This window comes from Zootoca vivipara, chromosome 5, assembly GCF_963506605.1.
Source record: "Zootoca vivipara chromosome 5, rZooViv1.1, whole genome shotgun sequence".
Taxonomy (NCBI): domain Eukaryota; kingdom Metazoa; phylum Chordata; class Lepidosauria; order Squamata; family Lacertidae; genus Zootoca; species Zootoca vivipara.
In genome coordinates this window covers 91,509,833-91,535,529 of record NC_083280.1, presented here as the reverse complement: position 1 = coordinate 91,535,529, position 25,697 = coordinate 91,509,833, and the positions used below count along the sequence as shown (strand labels likewise).

The 25,697-nt window shown below is 44.5% G+C and overlaps 1 protein-coding gene across 2 annotated transcripts in view; it reads left to right on the top strand.

Annotated features, from left to right (window-relative positions):
• VWF (von Willebrand factor) overlaps positions 1-25,697 on the top strand; it is a 158,821-nt gene that overhangs the window by 104,809 nt on the left and 28,315 nt on the right. For both annotated transcript variants that reach the window (XM_035138705.2, XM_035138706.2), the window contains 6 exons: positions 6,942-7,147; positions 11,582-11,684; positions 12,766-12,840; positions 14,263-14,367; positions 15,182-15,387; positions 17,469-17,618. In XM_035138705.2, the coding sequence (XP_034994596.2) occupies positions 6,942-7,147; positions 11,582-11,684; positions 12,766-12,840; positions 14,263-14,367; positions 15,182-15,387; positions 17,469-17,618 (845 nt within the window). The remainder of the gene's footprint in view (positions 1-6,941; positions 7,148-11,581; positions 11,685-12,765; positions 12,841-14,262; positions 14,368-15,181; positions 15,388-17,468; positions 17,619-25,697) is intronic.

The following is a 25,697-nucleotide window of genomic DNA, read 5'->3' as shown; positions in this document are numbered from 1 at the left end:
GATGTAGAGAGGTATTGGCATAGGCAATGGATCTAACCGACTATATCCGACTCCAGCCCACTCTGCTGGCAGTCTGTGAAGGGTTAACCACCGTTGGATGAGTCCTGTGATGCACATCAACTAGGAGCTCATCCTGGGGTCACCACTAGAGGGCGTGCCCTCTGACCCTCACCTACCACGGCTTCGGACGTGGCCACGCCCCCAGACTCCTAAAGGGAGTACCCTTCCGCATTTGGGGGAGGTGATGGCAGCAACCTCCCCCCCACCTGTACCTTTCAGAGATAATCCAATGAGGCCGATTCCCTGCCGCGCGCTCGCTTAAATCAGCGAGCCATGCCCCCTTGGAACCTCCTAATTGGATGCGCCAAGGGCACGCTGCGGCAGGGAGCTGACCAATGGGCTGGGGGGGGAATGGCAACCATTCCCCCCCCACGTGAAGGCCTCGTGGGCCCACAACATCTCCTCCTCCTACGGCGGAAGAGATTTTTCAAAAATCCATTTGGCCTGAGATGCCAGTAAATAAAAAGTGCCTATCTCCAACAGGAAATTAAGTGTCCTTTACATCACTTTCAGTTTTTTTTAAAACAAGAGGCTGTCTCCAAGACAAATCTTGGATATAAATTTTGAATATGCCATGATTTTCTTGTCTACTGTTAATTCCCACTGCTCTACAGGTCTGCCCTCTTTCTGCCTAGAAGGACACAGTGAAGGGTGTTCTCCTGTACAGTATTGCTCTTTTCCCTCTCACTCTTTATAATATTCTTCTGTTACTCAGTCACACAAGGCTGCACATAAAATAACCACTACCTAAAAGCTTGGTGCAACCACAACAAAAGGTGCAGTCTCCACCTTGCAAGTATATGAAGAAGGCATCTCTGCTGTTGGTGGTTTTCATTTGACCTTCAGATCCAAGCAGAGAAGAAACTACTTGCATTTTAATTGAAGGGGAATTTAGCCAGAATGAAATAGATTTCAGTTCTTAGAGAACTGCACGAGACATATTTGAGAAGGCACTGTTCTTGCAGCCTAGTGTTTTAAGAAACTACCTACTGCAAATATTCCATAAGGAATAATCTGAGAAAAGGGAGAGAGAGAGAGAGAGAGAGAGAGAGAGAGAGAGAGAGAGAGAGAGAGAGAGAGAGAGAGAGAGAGAGAGAGAGAAGTACTGCCTGCCATTTCCTGGATTTAGTGAGAAAGCCAGCTTTCCCGTCACAGCATCCAAGGCTCAGGCATTTTAATAACCTCTCTGAATTCCTCAGATTCTCAGCTTGTGACATAGCCACATACAGCCAAAGAACTCCCCAATTTAACTACCAGTTCGCATAAAGTAGTCTTTGGTGTATTAACAATGGCATCTTCTTTCCCTGTTTCTTAGGAGCAGGTGCATAACTTAGGGTGGCCAGGAATAGCATTGTCAATTACAAGGACATTGTGCAGAATACACAAATGACTCAATGGACAGCACTGCTTAATCACTGTAACATTGCAGACCAATAAAAAATGCGTATAGGTTTACCAAACCTAATTTAACCTACTTCTGCAGATCTCTGTTTGAGAACTAGTTAATTCCTGGAGCTGCAATGTAATTCTTCATGGAGCTCCCACCAGGTTGTGGTGCTGCTGTTGCATTTCTTGTCACACCCCTTAAGGCCAGGGAGAAGAAGGGATCTTAAAGGTGGGTGGGTAGATGGAGAGCGGAGGTTGGCAACTGCCCTTATTCACAAGGCAAATGGTTTACTTTACAACATTTCTCTGGGTGTCCTGATATTAGGGACACCTGGGCTTCAACGAGAAACTACAGTGGTACCTCGACTTACAAATGACTCTACTTACGAAATATTCTACTTACGAAGGGAAAAAATGGCCACGCGCTAATCAATTTTTTCGACATCCGAAGGGAGCAGGGAGCGCAGTAGCAGTGAGGGCAATGATCCGGCAGGAGGCCGGCAGGGCAGCGGTGGTGAAGAGGGCCGGATGAAAGGCTCCCTCGAAGAAGCAGGAAGTGCGGTGGCAGGGAGGCAAAAAGTGGAGCGCTGAGATTTTCGGCCACCGCCGCCATGCCTGCCGCGCCATCACGCTTCCTGCTTCTTCGAGGGAGCCTTTTACCCGGCCCTCTTCACTGCCCTGCCGGCCTCCTGCCGGATCATTGCCCTCGCCACCGCTGCGCTCCCTGCTCCGTGGTGCGAGAACACTGCGGCCGTTTTTTCCGCAGCTTTGGGGCTTTTTTCTAGGTTCCGGAATGAATTAATCCGTTTCCAATGCATTCCTATGAGAAACTGCGATTCGGCTTACAAATGTTCTACATACGAATGTGCATTCGGAACGGATTAAATTCGTAAGTCGAGGTACCACTGTATATGGGCTGTATCTGGAACTTGGCCCAATGAGCATCTGGGACCATGTGTGTGCAGGACTTGGAGATCTCTTTTGAACAGGGACCTGTGATGCTGGCTTCGACAACTGGCCAGCAGCATGAAGCTTCTGTGCTGACCAGGCCTGTCATTCTGCCCTTGCCTGGTCAACGGGCCAGTAACCTTTGCCTGTTGCACATCAGGTTCTAGCTCCCTGATTCTTCAGCTCCAGCCACTGACCCCAGGGATCCCGAGCTAGAGAACATAGCATCCAAGTTCAGATTTAGGATCACCTGCCGTTCCCTCTCGGCCCTGATTCGTGAGTTTGACAATGATTGTACCTCTGGTGTTGATTCGCAGTGGATTTTTCAGCTAGCTGTTCCATTTTCCACTGCCTCCCTCAAAAGTTGGGCAAGGTGCAAGTTGTATCTCCTCTTTCCCACCAGCCTAATTTCTACACTGGCCCATTGTTATTGACTCATAATGTGAAGGTTGCCCAATCTCTGAGCCTCTCTGCTTAAATGTTGATTGTGCTGAGAGCCAACTGATATTCTCTGATCCTTTTCTGAAGTCTATCAATCACATTTTGTGTTGGAATCCACTTTGGGACCACATCTGAAGTCTACAACTTTTATAAATGAATATAAAATTAAATAGTCTTATAGTGAATTGATAAGTTAAGCTAAGTGTGCATTGTGTTGGGAAATAGTTATGTCATGCTAAATCTACCGTCAGTCAGTTTCATTCACTGAGTTACAGTATTTGTGGGGGGAGGGGAATCTCTCGCTCACTGTTCATAATTTTGTTTTCTAAACAGATTGATAGATCTGAACAGCTCACTGTGGGAAGTAATACTATTTCTTTTAATATAATTTTGTTTAAACTTTTATTTATTTCATAAAATTCATATACAGTGGTGCCTCGCTAGACAAATTTAATTAGTTCCACGGGTCTTTTCTTATAACGAAAAATTCGTCTAGCGAATCCCATAGGAATGCATTGAATTTTTTTTAAATTTTTTTTTTTTGCCCATAGGAACGCATTAATTGAATTTCAATGCATTCCTATGGGAAACCGAGATTCGCTAGATGAATTTTTCGAAAAACGAATTCGTCTAGCGAGGCAACCTCCACTCGAAAAATCCTTTCGTTAAGCGTAAATTTCATTAAGCAGGGCATTCGTTAAGCGAGGCACCACTGTACTAGGTAAAGGTAAAGGTACCCCTGACCATTAGGTCCAGACATGGACAACTCTGGGGTTGTGGCGCTCATCTCGCTTTCCTGGCCGAGGGAGCCGATGTACAGCTTCCGGGTCATGTGGCCAGCATGACTAAGCTGCTTCTGGTGAACCAGAGCAGTGCATGGAAACGCCGTTTACCTTCCTGCCGGAGCGGTACCTATTTATCTACTTGCACGTTGATGTGCTTTCGAACTGCTTGACCGTAAAATACCTCAAAGCAGTTTACATTTTGATAATGCAGTAAAATAAAGAAAAATTCACAACCCTACTTTAAAACGTAATAAAGATAAAAATTACCTCAACTTTCTAAACATCTGGGAAGGCTTGTCTAAACAGGAATGTTTTTAGCAGGTGCCGAAAAGAGTAAAGGGAAGGCGCCTGCTTCATCTCCATTGGCAGGGAGTTCCAAAGTTGTAGGCGCTGCCACGCAAAATGACCAAGTTTTTACAAATGCAGAAAACGGGTATTATGTGGCATCTGTGGCAGTTCCAATTCTGCCGACTGAAGCGGTCCAGTGGGCACATGTGGGGCAAGGCAAGATGATAGGTCAACTGGTTCCAAGAATTTTCTATACAAATAGTAACTCCTTGAACTTGGCCTGGCAGCAAATGAGCAAGCAGTGCGCATCTCTGAGCATGGGTCTTATATACTGACAAGGCCTCACTCCTGTCGGCAATTGTGCTGCAGCAGTCTGCACCAACTGCATCTTCTGGATCAAGCACTAGGAAATCCCCACGTAAGAGGCTTTATGTCTCCATTTTGATGCAAGCGTTACAAATAATACTGCCGGCTTTTATAGCCACGAAGGTATTTTAAGGACCCGATCTGCAGCTAAAAAGAAAGGAACGTTGCTGCTCAATTAAGTAAACACAAAAGTATGGTGTAACCTTTGAGCATCACGCCTTGCAACAAACAACTTGCAGATGGATGCTGATGGTGTTTAGGAAAATCTTCTCATTTCTGAACATGACCTCACTGTCTGTGGAAAGAAGAGTGCATTGTCAAACTAAAAATAAATCAATCCTTAGCTAGTTACCCGCAGTAATGGATGTGAACGAGCAATGCATGCCTGCGACAAGAAATAGCCAGGGAATATGTTTACAGTCCACCTGCCACCCGACCCCAAAGGCACAGCTTTCATAAGGTCCAAATTGTATATGCTATGGGGGGGGAACGATCCTACCTGTAGGGATGCGGGTGGCGCTGTGGTCTAAACCACTGAGCCTCTTGGCCTTGCCGATCAGAAGGTTGGCGGTTCGAATCCCCGTGGCGGGGTGAGCTCTCATTGCTCCGTCCCAGCTCCTGCCAACCTAGCAGTTCAAAAGCACATCAAAGTGCAAGTACCACTCCGGTGGGAAGGTAAACGGCATTTCTGTGCGCTGCTCTGGTTTCACCAGAAGCAGTTTAGTCATGCTGGCCACATGGCCTGGAAGCTGTACACCGGCTCCCTCGGCCAGTAAAGCGAGATGAGCGCTGCAACCCCAGAGTCATCTGCGACTGGACCTAATGGTCAGGGGTCCCTTTGAACGGCATTTCCATGCACTCTGGTTTCTGTCACAGTGTTCTGTTGCGCCAGAAGCTGTTTAGTCATGATGGCCACATGACCCGGAAAGCTGCCTGTGGAGAAACACCGGCTTCCTCGGCCTGAAAGCGAGATAGTCACCTTTGACTGGACTTAACCATCCAGGGGTCCCTTTACCTTTACCTTATCTGTAATATGTACGTGGTTGACAAATGTGTGACACGACATGGTGCTACATCACACTTTTCCAGTGACTGCTCTGTTCTAGGTTGGCTTGGGCTATGATGGGGGAAAGCAGGTAGGGAAGGAGAACTTGGGGGGGGGGGAGTTCATAGAGGCAAAATGTTCTTGCATGCAAATGAGGTGTAAATGGGATTCTTGTGCTCAGCTCATGGTGCACCAGTGCCAATGGCAGCCACCATGACGACAGCAATGACTTTCCACCATGACCCTCTCTGGGTTACAGATAATTTTGTTTCATCCTTGAATAGCCAGTGGTGATCCTGTGCAGTGATAAGAAAGAATGATACATGGGATAGGAAAAGTTCTGGGTTATGTTCGCACTGAAGTCTCATAAAACTTTTAATAGTCACTTAAATAAATGAGAGAGCAGGCTCAGCAGCTACAAAGCCAACTTTCTGGCAGGGCTCTCGATGAAGATGACTCTGTGATATATATTTTTTCCGCTTTAAGATGCTACAAGGTTAACACCTTCATTCAAGTGCTCTGCGGTTGCTTTACTAATATCTTTCAAGCACAAATACGGACATATTTTAAATACACTACAGGCCCATCTTTGAATCTTTCCTGCATAGTATATCCCACGAGAGGGATTAAGATGTCAAAGATCCCCCACCTGCCAAAATGCAAAGGCAGGAGGGAGGACAAAGATGTATGCTGTCTTCTGAATTGTCACAGGGATGTGCAGCCTGCAAAGTTACTAACCGTGGCACCTTAGAGCAGTCTCTGACTTGGAGTGCCACAAAGAATTGCTGTGAGACATGGGGATGCTCCAGAAGCACTCATTCCATAATAAACACCCCATGGAGCACTCTAAATGCCGTATGTGAGCTATGTGTGCCAAAGGCTGACATCCATTTGCTTGAAAAAATGGCTTGCTGTCCAGTGCTGACAACATTTTTATGCTTGGCATCAAAAAGTAACCACTATAAATACTTCAAAAAGTGCCCTCCTCCTCCCATATTTTAACATTCAATGTGCCCAACTGAAATATGAAATGACACTCTTGGCATTTCCCAGCTAAGGCCTCGGTCCAGTATACCTGAAGGAGCGTCTCCACCCGCATCGTTCTGCCCAGACACTGAGGTCCAGTACCGAGGGCCTTCTGGCGGTTACCTTGTTGCGAGAAGCCAAGTTGCAGGGAACCAGGCAGAGGGCCTTCTCAGTGGTGGCGCCTGCCCTGTGGAACACCCTCCCATCAGATGTCAAAGAGAAAAACAGCTACCAGATTTTTAGAATCATCTGAAACAGCCCTGTTTAGGGAGGCTTTTAATGTTTAATAGATTATTTCATTTCATTTTTCTGTTGGAAGCCGCCCAGAGTGGCTGGGGAGGCCCAGCCAGATGGGCGGGGTATAAATAATAAAACCATTATTATTAATTTGATTGATTGATTGATTGAATTGCAGTTAACTTAGATTTCTCTCACCCTAGTCCAAGCATTCAGGATGGATTTAAGACGGACTGTTTTTATTCTATATTGCATCTCCATTGCAGACAAAATAATAATATTGTTTTATTTATTTATTTATTTATTTATTTGCTTACTTACCATTTCGTTTATTTCCTTGTGTCTGGTGTTCTTCACAGCTATGGAATGTCCAGTCTCGATGAGGTATGGCTACTGTCAAGGAGGCTGCATGAAGCACTGTGGGAATGGTAGCAACACAGAAATCTGCATGGATTATCCCACAGAAGGCTGTTTCTGCCCACAGGGACAAGTGACCCTCGATGGCAGGTGTGTTCACGAAGAAGAATGCACCCAGTGCGTCAGTGAGGATGGGACGCGCCACCAGGTAGATCTCTAGTTATTGCTTAGCGGTTCTGAATCTCGGCTGGCTCTTAAGGAGTTCACATTGTTTTGCGTGCTTAGACCTTTAAACCTCCCCCTATAAATAAATTCAGACGAGACTCAAATTTTGGTTTCGTTTTTGGTAGAATTTAGGCCACAACTTTATTGATTACATCAGGTGAGCGGTTGCATAGGCTCTGGTTCGACTAGCTCCCTGCACCATTGCAGGTAGCGCTGACCCAGGGCACCACCATAGGTCAGCCTAGGGTGGACACCTGGAATGGCGGAAAGCCGGGGACATGCTATGTCCACCACCAAGATCTCCCCCTGGACTCAGGCCATTAAAGTGGGGGAAGACATTTTGGCAATGGAGAGGGAAACTTTCTAGGAATTTTCAGGATGCATACATACAATGGCAAGTACTTACCTTCCAAGTCACTGACTGCAGAATCCGGAACCGGCAGCTGTGTGACACTGGAAGTTGTGTCGACGTAACTTCCGGTGTCGTTTTGCCCTTCTATGGGCACCGAAATGGCCACCACCGGCTTCGAAAGTCGCTTGCACACATGTCAGGAAGTCCATCAACGCAACTTCCGGTGTCGCTCCGCCCATCTATGGGCACCAAAAATGGCCGACACCGGAAGTCACGTCTATGCACTTCCGGACATGCGTAGATGCGACTTTTGAAGCCGGCGGTGGCCATTTTTGGTGCCCATAGAAGGGCAAATCGAAAGAAAAAAATGGCCACCAGCAGGAGAAAATAACGGAGATAAACGGGAGACGAAGTGATACAGGGGACCACCGGGAAAACGGGGGTTTCCCGGGGGAAACGGGGTACTTGGCAGCTATGCAAGTAGCGAGGGCAGAGGCTTTTTTTATTTAAAAAAACTTATCCCATTTTTCTCAATTCCCCCCCTCCCCAGAAATCTCCAAATTTCCTCCCCATAGCCTCCCCATTTCCAAAGACAAAAAGTTTATGCTGCACTCCCTTCTCAGCCATTATTTATTTATTTATTGAAAATACTCTTTATTGGTGTCAATGTATCAATCTACCTTTTTGCAACGCCCCCCCCCCCCAATTTAGAGACCCTGGTTTAAAATACACTGAGACTGAAATGGTTGAGATTCAGGCTTCCGGTTGACCGCGCCATCTTTGCTCAGACGGGGGTCCGATCAGCGGAGCGGACCTCGGCGCTTCAGAGGTGGAGGGAATTGCTCCAGCGAAGCAAAACCTCCTTAAAAGCCCCAAATCGAGCTTTTTGGGGACGGATTTTGCCTGGCGGCGCCAAAAGCGGGCTCTCTCCTCCCCGGATCGGCTTTGTTTAAGCCCCCGAGAGCGAGGAGGTGAACCGCGGCGGACAGGCTGACACTGCTGCTCTGAGAGCGCGAAGCTGCGAGTCTGGGAAGTGGAGGCGGCCAATTCTTCCAAGAATAATTAGCAAATGAATAGACTGTGAGTAATTTTGATTGTTTGGAATTTAAATTAAGGCAATTTGGATTTGGGAGAGAGGGGGAAAAGAGGAAGCCACCCCCCCCACGGTAACATAAGAGACAGTAAACAGAAACCCGAAGCCGTAAACAGAAGATCTTAACTTAAAAGGATCCCTCAAAGGCATCAAAGAGAATCTCCCCTAAATGCAGGGTGAAAGGGGAGAGAGACTGTGGTTGTGAGTGCCCTGCAGCAAGAGGTAAAGACTACGAAAAACCTTTCTTTTCCTCGGGAGCCGGCAGCCCAGACAACCCAGTGAGTTGATCAGGATTTATAAGTCAATTTTTATTTCACTGTATTTTTGAACTTTGTGGAAATTCTTTTTTGGTTTAAATGTTTGTGAAATGTGAGTTCGAACTTTATTGTCAATAAGACTTGAAGAATGCAGCCAGCTTGTTAAAATGCAGTCGAGAAAATAAACTGTGATCATATTCCACCCCACGTGACAAGTTTTGACCTTGGCAGGATTGAACTATGTCAACAAAAAAGTGTTCCCCTGAGTTCCAGCGGTCTGTTTTGACCTTAATGTGGGAAACAAGAATAGAACTATGTCAAGAGGAGACAAAACGGCAAGAGTTACAGCAACAATTTCAGATGGTGATGGCAGAATATGATTTTCTAGAAGATGAAGCTTTTGAAACTGAAAAAGATGAATGTGAGAATGACAATGATGGTGACTGTGATTTGGAAGAAAAAGATGAAGATGAGGACTGTGATGATTCAACACAAAATGAAGCACACCACGAAAAAAATGATGACTTTACTCTACAAAAAGTTGGATGGAGTGCCCTGCATTTGAGGGGGGCACGATTGGTATTACTGGAACTCCAGAACACCCACAGGGAACAAGGAAAAAATATGCAGAGAAGAGAAGAAATTCAGGGGTCTTGTATGGTGGCCTGGATGGCAAAAGACTGTAAACAGGGGGTGGGGTGAAGGGAAAGTGATGTTGTGATTATAAGGATGGATTAACAGGTTTATAACTGGTCTGCTGATTATGGAATTTGCTGGATTGGGGGGGTGGAGCCGGTAATCGGGGATGTAAGGTTAAATTGAGAATAGTTATAGTTTTAAAAGTGAATGGATTTTGGAAAAATGTGAAAATATGGAGGCTTATAGAGGGAGTAAAAATTAGGCACGGGAAGATAAAATGGGAGTTTGATTTTTCAGTGATTTGAACATTAGGTGAAAATGATAATAATTGATTTATAAGTTGTATAAGATATAAAGGTGTATTTTTATAAAGTAAGAAACTGTTAAAGATGATAAAAAAGGGATGAAAACCGGGGAAGGGGGGGGGAGGGGAAGCCCACAAAATATGGTTTTACAATTATGAATGTAAGAAAAAAAAATTCTGTTTTGTACTGTTCTTTTTCTCTTTTTTTTGCTCTTTCTTTTTTCTCTTTTTTCCTATTTCAATTTTTTTCTTTTTTTGGTATGACAATAGATGGTTGGATGGATGTCCTCCTGCGTACTGCCCTGGTTTGCTGGAGCTCCCTGGTGGCAGGGGGGGGGCTTTGGGGTCAGGGGAGGGGGAGGAGGACAGAATTCCAAGCATAAAATGGACCATCTCTGACTGTTCACCTACATGAGATACTTCTGTGGCAGGGGAGGATCCATGTGGGTGGGTGGGAAGGAGGTGGAAAAGGTGTTTATGTATGTACCGTTTTCTTTTTTGCAGTTTGTAAAATTAATAAAAAGTATGTTTAAAAAAAATGAAATGGTTGAGATTCACGCTACTCAGATCAATAAGCTATTCTGTACCTTTGGCTTGCTTCTGTCAGCGACAGCTGACTGACTGCCTCTAGAAAGCTTTTAAGCAGGGCTTTAAGGCAATGGCTCTTCCCTATCTGCAATGTTGGTTTTTCAGAGACTCTGGCTGTGGGGGGGGGGGGAGGGTGCACTTAATTGTAATGAATTATAGATTTTGGTTGTCCAATGCTGTGTATTCACTTTACCTTTAAAGCTCAGTCGAAGCAGGTTCTTTCCTTCAGAGAATTCTGGGCACTGTAGTTTGTTAAGAAGAAGAGTTTGGATTTGATATCCCGCTTTATCACTACCCGATAATTTATTAAATCCATTTTATAGCCCTCAGAGATGGTTATAGTCACTGTGTCTTGTGGCTGTCAATGCCATAAGTTAATTACGCATTGTGTGAAGAAGTAGGTATTTTTATGTTGTGAACCTACCATCAATCGACTTCGTTGGGTGACCCCAGGGACTTTGCTTTCCTCTACATCCCATTCCTGCCCAGTCTAACTTTTATATGAATTTCTGCATGTTCTGTGTGTATGTAGATCCACTGATCACGGGTAATGTACTGAAATCCTAGGACTAGGCTTTTAAGTGTTCCCCCTCATTTCCTTCATGTGCAGAACACCTGTCAATTGCTCATCACCTACCAATTTATTTATTGTATTTTAGCAATCTCTCTGAGGTTCTTTTGATGTGTGATCCAAGGTCTGTTTACTACCAGTCTGAATCCAATAGAAAAGGACTGTAGTCATATGCTGTGGCAAGAAATCTGGAACATTCTCAGCCTAAAATAGGATTAATTTGAAACATTTCATTTAGTGAAACTTTATAAGGTCCAGCTTTACTTGGCTTACACAGCCAATGTTTGGTATGTGATCTTCAACTTATAGAACCCCACAATGCCTTATATTTCCTCTAGTATTTTATAATTGTGCTCATAAAGTCAGGAAAGGGGCATTGCAGAGATCTGGTTCGTTCTTTGCATCCTGTGCTAAATGTATTAGCCCTAATGTTAAATTGGGCAACATCTCTGGTTTCTTGTAATTGTTCTAACAAACCAAAGCAATGCCACATGTAGTATCCTGCTTTGCTTTATTTTCTGGGTAGCTTTCTCTCTCTCTCTCCTCACCCCTCCCCACCCCAACCAGATTGCATAACAAATAATCACACAATTTCTCTTCTTCAAACAAATAGCACTTGGAAACGTGGATTCCTTCCAATGAACCCTGCAAGATCTGCATGTGTCTAGAAAACAGGACCATCAGCTGTGCCATTCAGCCTTGTCCGACTCCCCAGCGTAAGTCAAGAATTCCCACCCTTCAAAAAAGACATAACACTTGATTTACCGTCTAAAACTTCCCTGATTTTTCATGGATTAAGCTGTAGGTCAGACATTACCTGTGCTGTCCTTCCACCCCATGGCCCTGCCCATAGCTGCCAAGTACCCCGTTTTCTCCGGGGAAACCCCGATTTTACTTACCTTTTCCCGATGGTCCCCCATATCACTTTGTCTCCCATTTTTCTCCGTTATTTTCTCCTGCCGGCGGCCATTTTTTTTCTTTCCGATTTGCCCTTCTATGGGCACAAAAAATGGCCCATAAGTCGCATCTGCACATGTCTGGAAGTGCATAGACGTGACTTCCAGTGTCGGCGGCGGCCATTTTGGTGCCCATAGATGGGCGGAGCGACACCGGAAGTTGCGTCGACGCAACCTCCGGTGTCACACGGCTGCCGGTCCCGGATTCTGCAGTCTTGGAAGGTAAGGCCCTGCCTTTTACATGCATCCTGTAAAACACACTTAAAACCTGTGTGCAGACCTTTGTGTTAAACACATGAAGATGTGAAAATGAGCCCATATGCCCCTGGGCTGTTTTAAGTCCTCTTGTGTTTATTTAAAAGCCTGAGCAGGGCTAATTGCTCAGAGCCACTGGAAGAGACTTTTCAGGAGCTGCATTAGTTCCAACCTCTTCCTACACCGAAGGCCAGCCCACTCATGAGGCAAGGTGAGGTGACTACCTCAGGCAGCAGATCCGCACGGGTAGCGGATCCTGATGTAGATCTTCACTCACCTTTTCTTCCCCAATGGGGAGGGAGATTCCATCTTGTGATTTGCCTCAAAATGTCTTGGGCCGGCCCTGCCTCTACCGGTCATTGATTTCATCCCACCCGAGACAAGTGTTTGTATCTGTGAAGCCCTCACTACCAGGCAGGGCCAGTTTTTATATACAGAGAGAGAGAGCCTGGCCATTTTTGAGAAATATATGCAATTCTGGCCTCCAGGTTTGTGTCTGTAGAGGAGAGTGGCCCTTGGGGGAAAGGTTGGCTGTTCTTGTTTTGAGTATTAATGGACGTGGGTTATTGCTTCCCTCTTGTTGTAGCTCCTGCTTGTGGTTCCTGTGAAATTCCAAGATTACGAAGGGATTCTGAGCAGTGTTGCCCGTTCTACGAATGCGGTGAGTCTCTGAGGGAGGTCCTATGCACAGACCCTCCAAGTGTCCCTATTTTCCTGGGACGTCCCTAATTTAGAGAAGCTGTCCCACTTTCTGATTTGATCCTGGAATGTCCCTCTTTTCCTTATCTTCATTGGAGAAATGTGGGAGGGTATGGAGTTATCCTCAAGGCAATCCTGTGTAGGGAAGGTTTCCTCCCGACTGTTGTATTGTGTTTTTATATATGTTGGAAGCTGCCTGGAGTGCTGGGACAACCCAGCAAGATATGTGGGGTATAAATAGTAAAATTATCATTATGGAATGGGACATCCCTACACTCATTGGAAAAATGTTGGAGGGCTGTCTTCATGCAGCTGGCGTACAGAATGTAGCACTGAGAATCCTGACTTTGATTTTAAATGGAAAATCCAGGTTCTACCCCCTTGTGGGTACACATATAGGTTTGAAAATGTGACTCTTATTCAGATCTCGGGGGAGCCAGACAGAGGTGCAGCTAGAGGGGTGGGGGGGCACAGGGCGCCACACCATGGGGGCAGCACTTACCGCAAGGCCTGCAGCACACCCGAGCCACACATCTCTCCTGGGAGTGACGCGGTGGCTCGGGCACCTGCAAGCTCCGCGCTGCGCGAAACAGCAGTGTGGGGCTTGCGTCTGCCTGCCGCCACCCCCCCCCCAGCCACCCTACAACTGATGGCAAGGCAGCAAGGGGACTCCTTGGAGGCTCTGTGCAGCGCACCTTGCCCTGGCTTGCCCCACCCCATGGGCTGCTTGCTCCACCCCCAAGCTAGGGCACTAGAACCAGATCTCCAGTGATTGGAGGAAGAGTTTCAGTGCCATAACTCTTGCCCATGACTAACAAAAGCAGAATAAACAATTAGGGCTGCCATACGTCTGGGATTCATCCGTCTAAAATTTCACTAAGTGGCTAAAATGTCCGGGGAAACCCAGGCATATGGCACCCCATATCAGGAGTATAGATTTCTTAGCGATTTACAAAAGAAAATAAGGGGGGAGAACAAAGCTCAACAACTCCCCCCCCCCCCAAATAAAAGCTGAACAACTTTTGTCTCTGGGTTTTCACTTTTTGAAATATGGCAAACCCTAAAATAATATATACTAATATCAAATTTGTTCCCTGAGAACCAATCCTTATGTAGCCGAAAGGGCACTGCCTGATCAGAAGATGGAGGCATTGGGGAGCTGTGGGGGTTTGAAAAAGTTCGGAGTAGAGAACCCCCAGGAAAAGCCCAGTGAGGACTGAGCATGTGCAGTGGCAGCAGAGTGCTTGTTGGGGAATTCAAATGGGTTCATCAAATAGGACATGGCTGTCTGGCTAGAACCCCAAGCAAGTGCGACATTTTGTGCTGCAAAACGGTAAAAATGCATAACCCTTGATTCCTTCCATTTTATGTTTTCTGTTTTCAGTCTGCGACCTGGTCAGTTGCAAAATGCCTGCTGTACCTCATTGTGAAGATGGTCTCCAGCTTTTGCAGACGAATCCTGGGAAATGCAGGCCAGATTATGCATGTGGTAAAATTCCTTTGATACATCAAATACTGGTTTTACTTACTTATGCAATTCTTTCTGGTGCATGATTGTGTGTTTATGTCATAGCTGCCAAGTACCCTGTTTTCCCCGGGAAACCCCCGTTTTTACTTACCTTTTCCCGGTGGTCCCCTGTATCACTTCGTCTTCCGTTTTTCTCCGTTATTTTCTCCTGCTGGCAGCCATTTTTTTTCTTTCTGATTTGCCCTTCTATGGGCACCAAAAATGGGCTTCAAAAGTTGCATCTACACATGTCCAGAAGTGCATAGACGCTACTTCCGGTGTCGGCGGCGGCCATTTTTGGTGCCCATAGATGGGCAGAGCGACACCGGAAGTTGCGTCGACGCACTTCATGACATGCGTAGAAGCAACTTTTGAAGCCGGTGTTGGCCATTTTTGGTGCCCATAGAAGGGCAAAGCGACACCGGAAGTTACGTCGACGCAACCTCCGGTGTCACACGGCTGCCGGTCCCGGATTCTGCAGTCCGGGACTTGGAAGGTAAGGTTTATGTGTATGTATGAACACATGAGATGTGCTCTGTGAGCTCCATGTACTTGATTTCTTTTTGCGGTGTTTATCTTGATTGCTGCTGGTGGTTCTGTTTTCATTTTAATAGGATTATTTGTTTTTGCTTGTTTGTTAATTAATAAATTATTTGCTGTTTTCACATTGTATTCACTGCCCTGAGAACATTAGCTTTTGGGCAGCATACAAATACTGTTCTTAAAAAAGCAAACACTCCTTTTGCAGCTTGCTCGTCGCATAGCATTGTTTGTTTCTGGATTCTTTGTTTCCTAGTGTGCAAAAAAGAGGATTGCAACCCACAGCCAATTGCTTTCTGCCCACCTCACCGGAAGCTTACTGTTAAGAAGACTCAGTGCTGTGATGAATTTCAGTGTACTTGTGACTGTGTCAATTCAACAGTGGCCTGCCCTGCTGGATACTTATCAACATCTCTCACTAATGACTGCGGCTGCACATCTACCACCTGCAACCCCGACAAGGTAAAAATAATGAATTGTCCTACCTGCCCATGAAGAATGACTTTGTTGACAAGGCTCGCACCATGCGTGGGCTATTCCTGCCCATCTCACCCAGACCCATACCTGCCAAGTTGCTGTCAGAGAAATAAGGGACCGGGCCGGAAATAGTAGCGCTGCCGCCATTTTGGAACTGGGCGGAGCATGCTCAGAAGTGACTTTTGATGCTGCTTTGCCCAGTTCTAAAATGGCCACCGTGCCAGAAGCCGCACTGCAGCCATTTTGGAACTGGGCAGAGCAGCATCAAAAGTCGCTTCTGAGCATGCTCCACCCAGTTCCAAAATGGCCGCCGCGCCAGAATAAACCGGGGAAAAACAAAAAAAATCCATTTTTTCAGCTAGGAACAGCTGGGAAAACGGGGATTTCCCGGGGGAAACGGGAGACTTGGCAGCTATGCCCAGACCATCTCCTTTATTCCCATCAAGATGCTACCTTTGCAGAGTTTGTGCATATCGGGGGCTGCCTGTCCCATCTTCTGCCAGCTCTGGTGCAGCCAACCCAAATCCAGCTGGTACCTGAAGGTTGTGTCATTTTGCAATAGGGGTATAATGCATAGGGCACCATCAGAATGGGAGGATAACATCAGAAGGAGATGGTTGTTAGATTTGATGAGGCCCTAAGCTCCTGAAGGTAATGGGGCCCTTTATATGTCCAGCTGTCCTTTGTCAACAACAAATTGTCGCTGGCTTTTTGTGTTGAATATATGCTATATGGTAATTTATGGTATCTAAATTACCTAGGTATCTAAAGCCATCTAGGTATCTAAAGCCATTTGTACATAACAAAATATGTATTTTATCAAAGTGGTATTTTAGGGAGCAGGCTAGCAGGCGGGGGCCATTACTTACATCATAGGAGCCTACACAACACAAAACACTGTTGCTGTATGTAGCTTTTATTTTATTTGTTTTTTATCTTCTATTTTGGAAATGTACACCCAGGTGTGTTTTTTTCTTTAATTTTTGGGGGGCCCTAATAGAGGGGGCCCCTAAGCTATAGCTTCTGGCGGTTCCCTCACTGCGAGAAGCAAAGCTTCAGGGAACCAGGCAGAGGGCCTTCTCGGTAGTGGCACCCGCCCTGTGGAACACCCTCCCATCAGAGGTCAGAGAGATAAACAACTACCTGACATTTAGAAAATACCTAAAAGCAGCCCTGTTTAGGGAAGTTTTTAGTCTGTGATATTTTAATGTATTTTGATGTGTGTTGGAAGCCACCCAGAGTGGCGGGGGAGAAACGGCCAGATGGGCGGGGTATAAATAATAAATTATTAACATTATTATTATTATATACGTAAATCCGGCACTGGTTGTTATGGACGGCAAACTGGCATGCTAAATGTCAATGTTTGTTTTTGAATCCTATCCTAAGTTTCTTTGCAAAAGAATTCAAAACAGCTCTGGGGGTTGCTAAAATACATAAGACACAATAAATGCAAAAAAACCCCCAAACAAATACAAAGCAAGATTTACTGAAATCAGAATTATTTAATAAAACTTATAGCAGATTGTAGGTGCTTCCAGACAATCCCTTTATTGGGCATTCGTTCTGATTTGTTTGCAGGGAGATTAGATGACATTTCACAAAAGCAAGTGTCATTCCACACTTTCCAGTGCATTTCTCTATCTCACGCCCCATATCAGAAAAAATATGGTGTTTTGGGGAACCAGATTGGTTGTGCAAGTTTCTTGCTGACGTGGTTTACGTTTGCTGAAATGTTTTGCAAATATATAAAACCCTTGCTGGGACCCACTGTATCTGTATCTCTGCATAAGCATAAGAAGGATTAAACTGAGAGTGTGCCCTAAAAACAAACTCAAAGCTTCCACAACTGCACATTGTGAGGGATGTTAGCAATGGTGAACAAACTGATAAGCCTGCTGTCATACAAGAAAGCTTGTCCACCTAACCACCTGATAAAGGAATTCTAGCTTTCCTTGCAACCCAGCAAAATCCTATGAGAACAGTTGGTTTTCTGTGAAGTAAATGTCACATGTTATTGGCAGGTTTGCGTCCATCAAAATGTTATTGTCAAATGTTATTGGCAGGTTTGCGTCCATCAAAATGTTGTCTATCCTATTGGGAAGACTTGGGAGGAAGGCTGCACAGAATGTACTTGCACAGATATGGAAGATGATGTTACTGGACTTCGAATTACAGAATGCCTTGAGAAGGAGTGCAATAAGATTTGTCCACCGGTATGTAAAACTCCAAAATCTCCATTAGAATACCAGTTCTGTCTAACGGGGAAATTGCAGGTGGCATAAAGGTGGCAGGCTGTTCTTAGAATGCACCCTTCCTCCTATGGCCCTGCTAGTCTTCTGTAGGGATGGGAAAGAAATTCGATTCGGATCTAATTTGCACATTTGGAAACAATATGAGAACTTCTTTGAAATTCACATTTATCCAATATACCACGGTAAAGTGCCATAAAATGCACATATTAGTGAAAGTAAAATTAAAATTTTTACTTTCCACATCTCGAACTGATGTGGAAATGTGAAGAAGTGAACTTAAGATGGGAAAATTGAGAAACCAAGAGAAACAGAAAATGGGCAGATTCTCCCATCACTGAACTTATTTCCCTTTCCCACTGCAGCTTCTACTCTAAACGGAATGGTTGGCTGATTTGCATACCTAACACCAGGCATCCCCAAACTTCGGCCCTCCAGATGTTTTGGACTACAATTCCCATCTTCCCCGACCACTGGTCCTGTTAGCTAGGAATCATGGGAGTTGTAGGCCAAAACATCTGGAGGGCCGCAGTTTGGGGATGCCTGCCTAACACTTTATATTTGTTGTTCTTTGGTAACAAAGTAGTTTAGTTTCATTTCATAACTACTGACCCGTGAGCTTGACATCGATACCAGGGAAGGTCCTAGAACAGATAATTCAACAGTCGGTCTGTGAGCACTTAGAAAAGGATGCTGTGATTACTAAGATACAGCATGGGTTTCTCAAAATTAAGTCATCTACCCATCTTCAAAACTTGCAGTTTAGCTGCTTGGTACTACAAAACCTAAAGTTCAAAATAATCTAACAAAATATAAAATGTTTTTTTTAAAAAAAACTGCTAAAATATTCATTGTGAAGACTTCTGCAGTACAGTAATAATTCCTTTCTTAGCTGTAATTAATAATTTCTTTCTTGCTTAGCTGTAAGCATAGCAAACATAAAAAGGCATTCAGAGTTGAACCACACACTTAATTTCCTGGCTCTTAATTTCCTGGCTGTCAACACAAACAAGGAAACATGCAACGGGACATATTTTTTCTCGTGTAATAGCAAAAAAGGTCATCAAAAGGTAACTTCTAAAAGTGGATCTGAGGCTTTTAAAACCATACTCGGTCTGGTTTGCCTTCCTTCTGCTCCCTGGAGTGAGGCCTCACTGTTGATGGCACACAATGCAGGACACTGAACATATATCGCATGGGGACCTGTGTTAGCTCTGGCGCAACTGGGCGTGGGAACTGTTCCTTCACAGTCTCCTCTTAACCTAAAACTTTTTCCATGGTTTCATTCCCCTCCAGACCATAATGTAGAAGAAGACCTAGGCCTGCACATATTCTCAGTTGTGTAATAAAACAAATTCATTAATACATCGCGAACCAGTGTTGTATTAAATGTTCCTAGCCAGGTTATAAAATCTGACACCTATTGCTTGACTAATAGTAATAAAGCAATTTTAACTCTGGCTTCTGTTGTTTTCTTCAAGGCCAGTTGCCAGTTACGGTTGGTTTCACGCACCAGATTCCCTGGCTGTGTGTGGGTTGTGGCAGGTAGTAAAAAAAAGTTAAGAACTGACACCAAGAAAACTCCTTTGCAGGCCATCTAGTCTGCAGCCAACAGAATTTAATAACAGGCTAGCACTGCACACTTCTTTGCGCACATGAGCAGAGCTGGTAACATGTTTGCTGGATTTTCAAAAACTTGAGGTGCAGCCAAATCACATTTTAAACACCCTTTGCTTTAAAGAGCAGGTTTGTTGGGGGCACTTTTGGTAGGGAGCCACTTAAAAAAACACAAACCATTTCCACAAACGATTATGAGCTATCCACACCCCCTATTGTCAGTTTTAAAAACCATTTTCATTCCAATCCCCAAAACAGATTTTTAAACTCCAGGGTGCTTAAAATGCAGCATGAGAAGTTCTGTGGCGGAAACTCAGAGGGGAAAAAAGTCCAAAAAGTCCAGGTGTGTTCACAGATGGAGCCTGTGTGCTCTTTTGGATCATGGACATCATAACTTTTAGCTGGGAACTCCAAGGGACAGAGTAAAAATTATTTGTTGCTGGAGGGATGTTTTTTTCTTCTCTAAACCAAATCCACCATCTACTTCTAAAACATTAAACTCAGAATGCTTCTTTGCTGAGGAGTACTAAAATGTTTTATCTGAGGATTTAAACATTGATAAGATTTTCAGTTTTGGCTAAAGCCTTTCCTTGCGGGTGGCGCTGTGGGTTAAACCACTGTGCCGCTTGGGCTTGCCGATCAAAAGGTCGGCAGTTCGAATCCCCGCAACGGGGTGAGCTCCCGTTGCTCGGTCCCAGCTCCTACCAATCTAGCCGTTCGAAAGCACACAGTGCAAGTAGATAAATAGGTACCACTCTGATGGGAAGGTAAACAGCGTTTCCGTGTGCTGCTCTGGTTTTGCCAGAAGCGGCTTAGTCATGCTGGCCACATGACCTGCAAACTGGTTGTGGACAAAGCGCATTACAGTATCTTATCAAAGATAATGCGGGTTGCGGAAGGGATGTAAGAAATCCTCCTGGTTTGGGTGGGTGCTGGGGATCTGCAAGACAGTGTGATTAGGGGGCGTGCATGAATGAATGCTTAATTCTTTTTTTCTTTTTTTGAAATAATTTTTATTGATTTTACATAATTAAAAAAGACATATACAGTGGTGCCTCGCTAGACGAATTTAATTCGTTCCACGGGTCTTTTCTTATAACGAAAAATTCGTCTAGCGAATCCCATAGGAATGCATTGAATTTTTTTTAATTTTATTTTTTTGCCCATAGGAACACATTAATTGAATTTCAATGCATTCTTACGGGAAACAGCGATTCGCTAGACGAATTTTTCATAAAATGAATTCGTCTAGCGAGGCAACCTCCACTAGAAAAAAACCTTTCATTAAGCAGGGCATTCGTTAAGCGAGGCACCACTGTACATACATATTATCCACCTTCTTCTATCCCATCCTCCACGAGCCCCCTACTGCCACGGGAGAATCCCCTGAAAAGTGAGCAGTCGAAGGTGGTTCAATTTTATAATTGGGTGGGTGGCTCGCCGAATGTCACCCCCCTCAGTGAAGGCACCTGGGGCAGAACGCCCCCACCCCACCCCTTCCTATGCCCCTGGAAGGAGGAGGAATCAATCTTTGGCTGGTGGTGGTGGCAGGAGGTGGAGGAGGAGGCACCAGCCATGGGAGCCGTGCCGCTGCCATGTCCCTGGTCCCTCCAACATCCTGACGCATGGAACACCCCCCTTCCCCCAATCTATCTCACAAGTTGGCTCTGCACTAATTAATTATACACTGCCATATGCTGAAGTCTTGATTCTTGGGTACGATGAATTCAGGGTCAAGTGGTCCTCTGATTCTTTCACAAAATACCAAGGAGCAACTCCTAATCTGCTTGCATGAAACACTTACTGTGTAGCGGTATTTTCAGAAAAAGAACTTCTAGGGCAGGCATAGGCAAACTCGGCCCTCCAGATGCTTTGGGACTACAATTCCCATCTTCCCTGACCACTGGTCCTTTTAGCTAGGGATCATGGGAGTTGTAGGCCAAAACATCTGGAGGGCCACAGTTTGGGGGGTGCCTGTTCTAGGGACTAGAAAATATGAAGCATCAGTGCTTTCTTCTTCTTCTAATTTTGACTCAAGGAAATCACTGTTTTATAGTTCCAATTGGGAAAATAAATACAGTAAATGGACAAAAGTACAAAGATTCACAAAATGTTTAGGGGTATGCGTACCCCTGCATGCCCCCAGAAAAAGCCACCGAGAAGCAGGAAAGCTGCACTAAAAGGGAAGGGAAAACACCAGCCATTGCCTGGTGTCCAAGCAACGTATTTATCAATCACAACTCTTGAATGGTTAAAACACTTGACAGGGATGAGTAGTCAGGCCGATCCGTTTCATAGATTGCTTTGAACAGGCATAGGCAAACTCGGCCCTCCAGATGTTTTGGGATTACAACTCCCATCATCCCTGACCACTGGTCCTGTTAGCTAGGGATGATGGGAGTTGTAGTCCCCAAACATCTGGAGGGTCGAGTTTGCCAATGCCTGGCTTAGAAGCATACCTGCACATTTTCCTTTCATAATTAGAGAATTAGCCCCTGCCCCCTTTTTAAAGGAAGCTCACAGTCTGGTGCCTCTTCCAGGGGTGTTTTGCACCTGCAGCCATTGGGTTGGTGACCCCATGCTAAACCAACATTTAGCTTTAGAGGCAAACCAGCCTCCTGTAACACTTATCAGGTTGCTAATGCAGCCTTGTGAAGTGGACTTTGAGCAAGGAAGCAATGATAGCTTCATTATCCCTTTCCAAAGAGTGCTGTGTTGTGGGCTGGGTGGTCCATAATGGCCTTGCTTGTCCATAAACCAACGAAGACGCCACATAAATCTTCTCAATCTAGCCTGCTGCTATTGCTACGTTTGCCACAAGGTGGAGTGCTGCCTGGACCATAATGCCTTCTGGAGATTCTGAAGCATGATTTGTGTGCACATCTTAAAACACAGCAATAATATAAAGCGGGTGACAACTTTGAAACCCTCCATGCAGAAACAAAATAACAAAGCATTTATTTCTTTATATGCTTTCTTGATTCTTTTTTCCTGGAAATTGCATTAATTTTTTTTTTATTAATAATCTTTATTCAATTTAAAAAACATACAAAACGAAGAAAATAGAACAAAAAAAAGGAAATTACAAAATCATGAAGAACAAATCATAGAAAAAATGCAGGGTAAAAATTAGAAAACAAAAGAATACATTTACAAAAAATCAAATAAAGGTGAAAAGGAAATATAAAGATAGAAGAGGTTCACTTCCTGTTATTTACAGTACGCGTTCCTTTGCGGATTTTCTCTCCCTTGCTGTTCCTCTTACTCCACTCCATTACCATTTTTCTCTTTATTTATAGTTTTCTTTTCTCCTTTTAAATCTCTATTCTAAGCATTTCGCTAAATTAACTTCTATATTTTCTTTTTCCAAGTAGTCTTGTACATATTTCCATTTGCCTATTATCTTTTGCCTCAGAACATTCCTAATTGTTGCCGTTAATTTTGCCATCCTTAGATATTCAATTAGTTTTTCTTGCCATTCCTGTACTGTTGGTAAGATTGCATTAATTATATATAACCACTTTCAAAGCAGAATAATAGCCCTATTCCTGATTTTCAGAAACATTCTTTAATCATACTCACTTGTTGAATCATATGTAAATTGACCGTGAAATATTTCCCAACCCTTCGGACCAGTGTATGACATAGGAAAACTAGAATATTTACTTCACTTGTAGTGGGATGTGATGCATTATTAGTGTAATAGAGGTTGACCGTGAAATCTCTGAGTTTAATCACTAATATTTCAGTTTGATAGTTTTATTTGAACTCACAAAGTTCCCCCAGATGTTCAACATGAGTGCAAAAGCACTTGCCATTAGATGCAATAAAGATCAAAAGGGTATTTATTTAAAGGAATGCTAGCATTTAAAAGAAAATAGCACATTTAATTTTTAAATAAAATATTTAACAAGTTAAAAAGACAGACATTGTCCGGATTTAAGGCATTAATACATGAAATACCAGGTCACCTTATATTTTGAAGACTTAGTATTATTCTTTTATCACATTAGAAGTACTCAAAGCAGTTTGCCATACATTTTCTTTGTAATCATTACCACTGTGTAAGATAGGCCAGTTTTATTATCCCCATATTATAGAAGGGAAATGGAGACTGAATGGTTGCATTCAGCTGCCTTATAAGAAAGAATGTACGGTAGATTCAGACGAAGTTTAGTAGATGTAGAGCTTTATTTTATATCACCTTCCTTTCAGACATACTAGTATTCTTCCTCCCAGTTTTTCCTCTTTCCTGCTAATCTGTTATAAATTAGTGTGTGCTTTGCCCAGGGCAAATTAGCCCAGGGTAAATTAGTGTGTGCTTAGCCCAGGGCATTCTGAAAATCCTGGCTTTTTATGGAGAAATGGATTTGCCACAAACATTAAGGAATGTTGGCTGTCATTTCTGGCCAAAGTGAGATTTGAACTAAGGATTTCCTGGTTCACAGTTCATTCTCCTGCAGCGTGATACAGTTAGGCAGGTCCTGTTACGGGCAATATGACTTATTCCTAAGTAAGCATGTAAAGTTGTGGCTTCAGCTATTTTACCACAGCTAATAAGATTACCTGTCCGAAGTCAGTCTCTCCTGAGGGTACTCAATCTGGGGAAGAGGCTTGGGATCACGCAGCATGCCTGGCTCACCCTGGATCCTGAATGAAATTTCATGCCACACCACAGACTCTCCACCTTCACCTTCTGATACCCAGGAGATATTTTGGGGCGTGGGTGGCGCTGTGGTCTAAACCACTGAGTCTCTTGGTCTTGCCGATCAGAAGGTCAGTGGTTCGAATCCCCACCTTGGGGTGAGCTCCTGTTGCTCTGCCCCAGCTCCTGCCAACCTAGCAGTTCAAAAGCACGTCAAAGTGTAAGTAGATAAATAGGTACCACCATGGTGGGAAGGTAAACGGCGTTTCCATGCGCTCTGGTTTCCATCACAGTGTCCCGTTGCGCCAGAAGCGATTTAGTCATGCTGGCCACATGGCCTGGAAAGTTGTCTGTGGACAAATGCTGGCTCGCTCGGCCTGAAAGCGAGATGAGCGCTGCAACTCATAGTCGCCTTTGACTGGATTTAACCATCCAGGGGTCCTTTACCTTTGCCTTTTTACTGCCTAAATGGATGAAACTAGAGATTAAGCATTTGCTACAGCTTCATTTTGAAGTAAATCACTTCCATGACAGAGATCAGAAAACAGGCAATAACTGGACTGCGTATTTCTCTGAATTATATGGTGTGTGGTTTTTTTTACAAAATGTGAAGAAAATTTCATATTTTAGGGGGAGGACACAGAAAAGCATGCAAAGATGAATATTTAAATCATAAAACACATCCAAAACACAAAATTTCTGGGGACGTGCCTAAAATGTGTGCAATTTAAAAGCAATTGTGTGTGTGTGTTTAATGCTCAGAAAATGAGACAGAACAGATTTACAGTTGAAAACATGCAACACTGGCCCAGACTGGAAACTGGCTGATGCTTCCAGCTGGCTCCCTTGGCCTGAAAGCGAGATGAGTGCCGCAACCCCATAGTCCCCTTTGACTGGACTTAACCGTCCAGGGGTTCTTTACCTTTTACCCAGGAGATAAGATGAAAGGCAGGAGATATAGAATGGGCAGAGGAGCAGGGCTGCCTTGTCATGGCTCCTGTTTGCTCCATCTCTTTGGCCTGACCCAGAGAGACCTTCCTAGACTGTGGAGTTGTCCTTGCACAGATGCATTGCAGCAGATTCCACATCCTTACTTCAGTCTTAGTCTGACCCCAGGTTGTTGTTGTGGTTGTTTAGTCGTTTAGTCGTGTCCGACTCTTCGTGACCCCATGGACCATAGCACGCCAGGCACTCCTGTCTTCCACTGCCTCCCGCAGTTTGGTCAAACTCATGTTCGTAGCTTCGAGAACACTGTCCAACCATCTCGTCCTCTGGCGTCCCCTTCTCCTAGTGCCCTCCATCTTTCCCAACATCAGGGTCTTTTCCAGAGAGTCTTCTCTTCTCATGAGGTGGCCAAAGTATTGGAGCCTCAGCTTCACGATCTGTCCTTCCAGTGAGCACTCAGGGCTGATTTCCTTAAGAATGGATAGGTTTGATCTTCTTGCAGTCCATGGGACTCTCAAGAGTCTCCTCCAGCACCATAATTCAAAAGCATCAATTCTTCGGCGATCAGCCTTCTTTATGGTCCAGCTCTCACTTCCATACATCACTACTGGGAAAACCATAGCTTTAACTATACGCACCTTTTTAGGCAAGGTGATGTCTCTGCTTTTTATGATGCTGTCTAGGTTTGTCATTGCTTTTCTCCCAAGAAGCAGGCGTCTTTTAATTTCGTGACTGCTGTCACCATCTGCAGTGATCAAGGAGCCCAAGAAAGTAAAATCTCTCACTGCCTCCATTTCTTCCCCTTCTATTTGCCAGGAGGTGATGGGACCAGTGGC